The sequence below is a fragment of the Aptenodytes forsteri genome, unplaced genomic scaffold, assembly GCF_000699145.1.
Source record: "Aptenodytes forsteri isolate BGI_AS27 unplaced genomic scaffold, ASM69914v1 Scaffold103, whole genome shotgun sequence".
Taxonomy (NCBI): Eukaryota; Metazoa; Chordata; class Aves; order Sphenisciformes; family Spheniscidae; genus Aptenodytes; species Aptenodytes forsteri.
In genome coordinates, this window is record NW_008796051.1 from 3095276 (window position 1) to 3101275 (window position 6000).

The 6000-nt window shown below is 39.6% G+C and overlaps 1 protein-coding gene across 1 annotated transcript in view; it reads right to left on the reverse strand.

Moving 5' to 3' along the window:
• The window catches only part of MOB3B (MOB kinase activator 3B), a 70232-nt gene extending 68494 nt beyond the window's left edge, over positions 1-1738 (reverse strand). Inside the window, exon 1 of the mRNA XM_009286263.1 lies at positions 1315-1738. Coding sequence (XP_009284538.1) covers positions 1315-1732 — 418 coding nt within the window. The 5' untranslated portion in view covers positions 1733-1738. The remainder of the gene's footprint in view (positions 1-1314) is intronic.
• Between the last annotated feature and the right edge of the window lie 4262 nt (positions 1739-6000).

Sequence of the window (6000 nt, forward strand, 5' to 3'; positions counted from 1 at the left end):
AAAATCATTCACCCTAAAGAAACATAAAACAACAAATGCATGAGAAGTCAAACCCATTTTTCACTACATAAAATACACGGTACCGCTTCCTTTGAAATCCTCATTCTTTTTGCTGTGCTGGCAAAGTCCAGATTAAAAGCTATAGTTACTGCCTTCTTTCTTCCTATTAGTGCAGAAAAGAAAAGTAATAGGAACTGGGAAACAAACCACACGTTTGTCCAGACAAATAGCTGTCAAGGCCAAGAATAAGGTATTTCAAAGGTCAGGAAATACTGATAGACACAGCCTCTTGATGTATTAGCTACCAATTAGCCACAGGCCCAGCTGTGTATAAACTGCAAAATATGAGGCTGAACTAATTTTAACATAGAGCATTCTTCTTGTTTGTTACTCAGCTGGGCCAAGTACTTATATATAACATCTCATTTCTTACAGCAAGCTCCCAGCTTTCCCACTTGCAAGAACTGAATCAGGACTCATTAACTAAAACTGCTAAAAATTACATAAGTATACTGACATCTCTAAGGTATACCATCCTGTCTTTTTTTATTACCTGCAGCCACAGCTAAAGATTTAGGCTGTCTACACTACACAATGCACTCTTCTGCAAAGTCCTCCTCATCCAGAGGGAACTATTCCAGCAAAGATACTTCCACCTACTTGCCCCACTCTTCAGGAAAACTAACTATAGTATTATAAAAGGAAAACTGTGCTGCCTTTAACAGCTCTCTCATCTGGGCTGTCTGGTTAAACCATAGCAAAGCTTGTTAGCTATATATAGTCTTAGAAACAGTAATTTGGACAATAATTCACTTCCCAATTTGTCAATTTTGGATGGAAAGTCAAGAAAGGGTGGGAGGGCAGAGTCCACTGCATTCCTGACTCTCCACTGCCTTGTACTGTGCACAGCTGTACACAATTCGAAGGGAGGATATCACTCTAATTAGGCTTTGCTTTCCATCCATTCTGCATCTGCCTAACTGGCCAAGCAAAGTGCAAAGCAACGCAAACTTGATTAGCTTTCAACAAGCTAATAATGCAATGCTGACCACACTTAGTGATTAACCTGAGAGGCTTATCAGGGACAAATGCCTAGAATGAAAACATTTTAGGCTAACAAACCCCACCATATCTAGCAGCTACAGTTAACTTTTCATACATTTCACACTATTCCTGCAAGATACCCTCCTCCTCCCCACCTGCTGTTTAAAGGCTTGAATTTCACAATCCCTAAAAATGAGGGTGGGAAGAGAACATGCTTAGTACACAGAATGAAAGGCAGTTTATGCTTTAGGACTTCTTCCTCGCACTTACCTACACTTGTAGGAAATATATCCTCATTGTTGATTTGCACCTCGATCCAGTCCATGAGAAGATTCATATATTGGGGTGCTGGCAACGCTGTGGGCTTCTTGTACTTCATATCGTCCTGCCACCGGTACTCATACTTAGGGCCTCCAGACATCACTGGGCAGGTCCTCTCTGTGCAGAACTCACAGATAGTTCCATAAATGAGGTTGATCCTATTGAAGAAGTCAACAACATGGACAGCCACCCAGTCATTTTGGTCTTCTCCACTGGGCAACTGCACAGCCGCTTTCAAGTCCACGCCTGAGTTCAGAGAGGCCTGTGCTCGTTTGTGAAGTTCAAACCTCTGGGTTCCAGGTTCAAACTTGCGTTTTGGGCGGAAAGTCTTATCTTTATTAAAGACTTGCTTGAGTGCTATGGACATGTCTGCTAATCTTCTGCTCTGCAGCAGCTGGCAGAAAAGCACGGCTGAGATTTAATGCAGGTATCTGAAAACAGTTGCTCCCTATCACAGGTCCTCCAGGCCCTGTTCTTTTTCTCAGAGAAGCTTGTATCAACTTCAGAGCAGTCTACTAGCTCTTCCTCTTGAAAGCCTTTCCAAGAGGCTTCATGTCCCTAAGGATATGGAAACAATATACATTAGTGTTAAGTTCAAGGCTGGCCCTGTCACTTTGTTACTGTTTTACCATGATTTTCTAGTAATTATGAGCTGAAAAGCAAACATATAACAAGCTAGCCTTAAAAATTGGCCAACAGCTAACCTGATGAACATTTAAAAGAAAAGAAGCCTAATTTTTTAAAGTATTAAGTAATTTAACTTCTCTGTCCTTTTTAAACATCTACCTAAATAGAGGCTCTTAAGTTATCTTAAAGATGGGAATTCAATAAACCTTGTATAATCTTCCCCAGTGACTGCATATCATACATAATGTATGTATAAACTTAGTAGACAAAATACTATGTTACAAATTGGAACTCTTATCTAACAGCTCCTAAAATGACCAATGATGCCTCTAAGCATTCGCCATAGCTTCAGTGCTCTTCTCTGTAGGAAAAAAATCCTCGAGCAAGATTTTTCCATATTTCTTCTCTGTTTTTAATTTTGCAAATCTCATAAAACCTACAGTATTGCACAGAAATAATTCCCGTTTCCCACAAAACTGTACAGAGATTGTTATTTTTTTTGACCAATCTTCAGGAATTCAGTAGTGGTCTTAATTTTCTGTTGGATTGTGTAGAATGATAAGAAAGCAATGGTGAAGCTGCCACTTTCTTTATAGCTCTATTCATCTTCTCTACAGGGGAATACTTGGCATTGTCGTTCTTACAAAAGCAAGAGCATAGACCTTGTGTTGTTCCATCTAACCTACTCTGGCAACAAAGAATGGTTTTAACAGCAAGTCTGACTGAAAACAAATTACTGCATTAGAGCCTTGTTCTTATATATACATGTGCAGAAGAGTATTATCATCAGTAAATGTAGGTAATTAGTAGGTGATAGCGTAGATAGGGGTTCTCTCAATTAGACTTTTGTTTTAGTAGTGAAGGTTTTATGATTAAAGACAGAGTAAACATTTCATGCTGTGCATTATTTAAATTAAATAACACAATATGTTTTAAATTTGCACAGCACTACAAAAATCTTACCCTATCATCATGGGATTATGTATGCTCCACTGTTTCCCTTAACAGAAATCATGTCCATGAAAATTTTACTAGGCTGTGTGTGGAAAGCACTAAATTCTTCTGAAGACAGTTGCCCAAAGCTTTGCTGAGAGGCAGAGAGGAAGAGAAAAAGGTGCTTCTTTTTTCTTAAGCACCACAAGAAAGAACACATACCTAAGCAAAGAGAAATCTGGTGTGCTAGACCCCATCCCCACACAACAGAATGCAACTGCCATAAAAAATCCGCTCCCAAATAGCTGAAAGAGTAGCAACCAGCCAATTTGCCGGCAAGCAGCAGCTAAACAAAACCAGCAGAGAAGTGCTTGTTTTTCCTTTTGCTGATGGCATGATGGAGGGATACTCCAATCATGAGTTTATAAACAGTCATTCTTTCTGTCCCAGCAAAATATGAGAAGTTCAGGGGTGAACTCCAGGGAGACTATTGTTGTATCTGACACGCCCCTTGGAGTAATGTTCAAACACAGGGATCCCGAGTGTTCAAATCCAGAGCTCCTAAAACCTGACAAAGGTTGGGGAAAGAAGACTTTAAACAAAACTAGCTTTGGAACAATTTAGTTAAGTGTCATTGGTAGGAAGTGAAGGCACTTTAAAGAGACAACTTTGCCCTACAGTTTGTTGTTTGTTACCAAGACCCATAACCTCCAGCTCTCAAATGCTCTGTGGCAGTCAGCTGTTTATCTAAAAGTCTTTCAAAGAATAGGCCAGTAGTGCTGCACAGACTGAGCTTGTGACTGACACACTTTGAGATGGCATGGAGCCAATGTCCCAGTTTGCAATAATAAGGATGTTAGCTCCAGAGTTTTACAGCTCAGGTAACTACTTTTTTCCCACTTTAATATACCCAGCGCTTTTATGTGGCTACTTTGACTCCCTTCCTCACTTGTAAATATTAACCAGAACATGCCAGGAGTTTTTATTTAAAACAACAAGCTGAGCAGCAAATAAAACTCATCTTCAAAAGACGCATTTTGAAGCACAGTAGTCACTGCTGTTAAACCTTTTCCAAGAAAAACAGAAGACACCATATTTTATAAGCTATTTTCTACTGAATAGGCAAACATAATTAATCATATTAAATATGTACTCTTTCCAACTCCTCTACATACATTCAGTAAGTCTGCATAAAACCAATTAATGCAGAGAAAAAGCAGCCAAAACATTCAGCAAATAACTCATTATCTCAAGTCTTCTGCGTACCAGGAGTCACATGTTGAAATTGCCTGTGGATGCACATACATCACGGTCAAATTCAACCCAAAGACTAATCCAAAAGATTACAGCCAGATGAAACTGTTCTTTAACCCACCAAGGCAGAATCAGAACAAACAAGAATTTCCTATATATCTCCTGTCCGGAGAGTCTTCTGTTCAGCGTCTTGCAATAAAAAAGCTAAGGCTCTTCCTCCTTCATCTTTCTATCACTTTTACACAATACAAAACTACATACTATCTTTGCAAAGCTGGACTGTAGAAGTCAAACTCACTGTTTACTGTAAACTTCTCTTAGAGACTTAACTCTGCTAAGAGCTGATTTTTTTCTCTGTCTTAAAATGTGACTGAAGGCTGTGCAAAGCCAGGGGATGGACAGACTTTTTCTCATGCATTTTCACGTGCAAGAAAACAAAATAGGAAAGTGTATGACCTGAATTTCACAGAAATACTGCGGTGAATCAGCCCTCTAAAATATTTTTTTGCATCCTGCTTCCTGAGGGTATTTGCTATCTAATTAACCTTTATCTTCACTCAAAAGCTAACAGAAATAAACAAAGAAATAAACAAGAATTTTGAGACTCACTCCCTCACTTCTGAAACAGACTGCTTTCCTGCAAGTTACACAGCCTCCCTTACTCCCCTCACTCAAGCAAGCAGCTCAGTTAGGCTTTTCTAAACAGTTACAAACAGCACCACCATTACTTCCCTGGAACAAAGAAGCTTTCACTTTACTCACACGAGACAAAAGGACAGGCTCACCTGATTTTCAGTGGAGATTAAACACAGACACTTTAGGTTTGGATCCTTCAGAGGCTGAAGCTAATGGCAAAGCTCTAGCCAGAGTCTGTGGGCTCTAAAAGCATCTTTACTGCTTAGGCAATAAAGTGGCAGTAGTTAATGGTAGGATGGCCACTCCTCTGCTTTGGACTGAATCACTAATCCATTGCAGGAACTCATTCACCATTAGACTTCCAACATGTTGCGGCACTGTGTTTGAATCAACAATCAGTGATGAGAGGTTTGTCATCCCATACCAGATCACATACTGTCAATTAAAACTTTGTAGTGTTGGACTTACAAAGCAAAGCTATTGCTTCAAAAATCACATAGCATTAGCAAAAGGAAAGCTCATCAGACAACCTCAACAACAAATGGTGAGAAAAACCTTCTGATTTTTAAAGCACTGAGAATGTAACTTGGCTTGCTAGCCACCACTTTAACTTCAATGACAATTTTCATCTGACAAGAATGAGAAACACTCCCAGTTTCATTATCTCAATTGGTCTTGGGAGAGCTACTTCAGAGATGAAACACTATGAACAACGTTGTGGTATTGGTTAGATTGGATCATAACTCCTTGAAATCTGTGGTACAGTAGCATCCACCCTCCTTTCACGTAAAATTAAATTTGACTATTGCTAAGAGATATTTTGCAGTCTCCTGTCATATCACAGTGATGTCAGCAGAACTGCTCCTGACTTATACCTATGTCAAAGGCAACAGAAATCAGCTTCTGATCTTTTATGACAGGTCCTAACTATACAACAGGGCATAAAGAACGGCACTGTGGCTCACAGTGTTTGGTTTGATGATATACAGAGCCAGTGTTCTGGACACTCTTCTGAACTAGACGCTCAATATATGTCTGTCCTGGTATGGGCAGCTCAGACAGATAACTCCTTCCAACACTTCAGCTTCTCTTCTTTCTTTTCAGAACAATGTATTTCTGAAGTTGTGCGACAGTCACCAACAGCTTTTCCTGAGGGATTATTCCATGGCATGAATAATGCAGTTG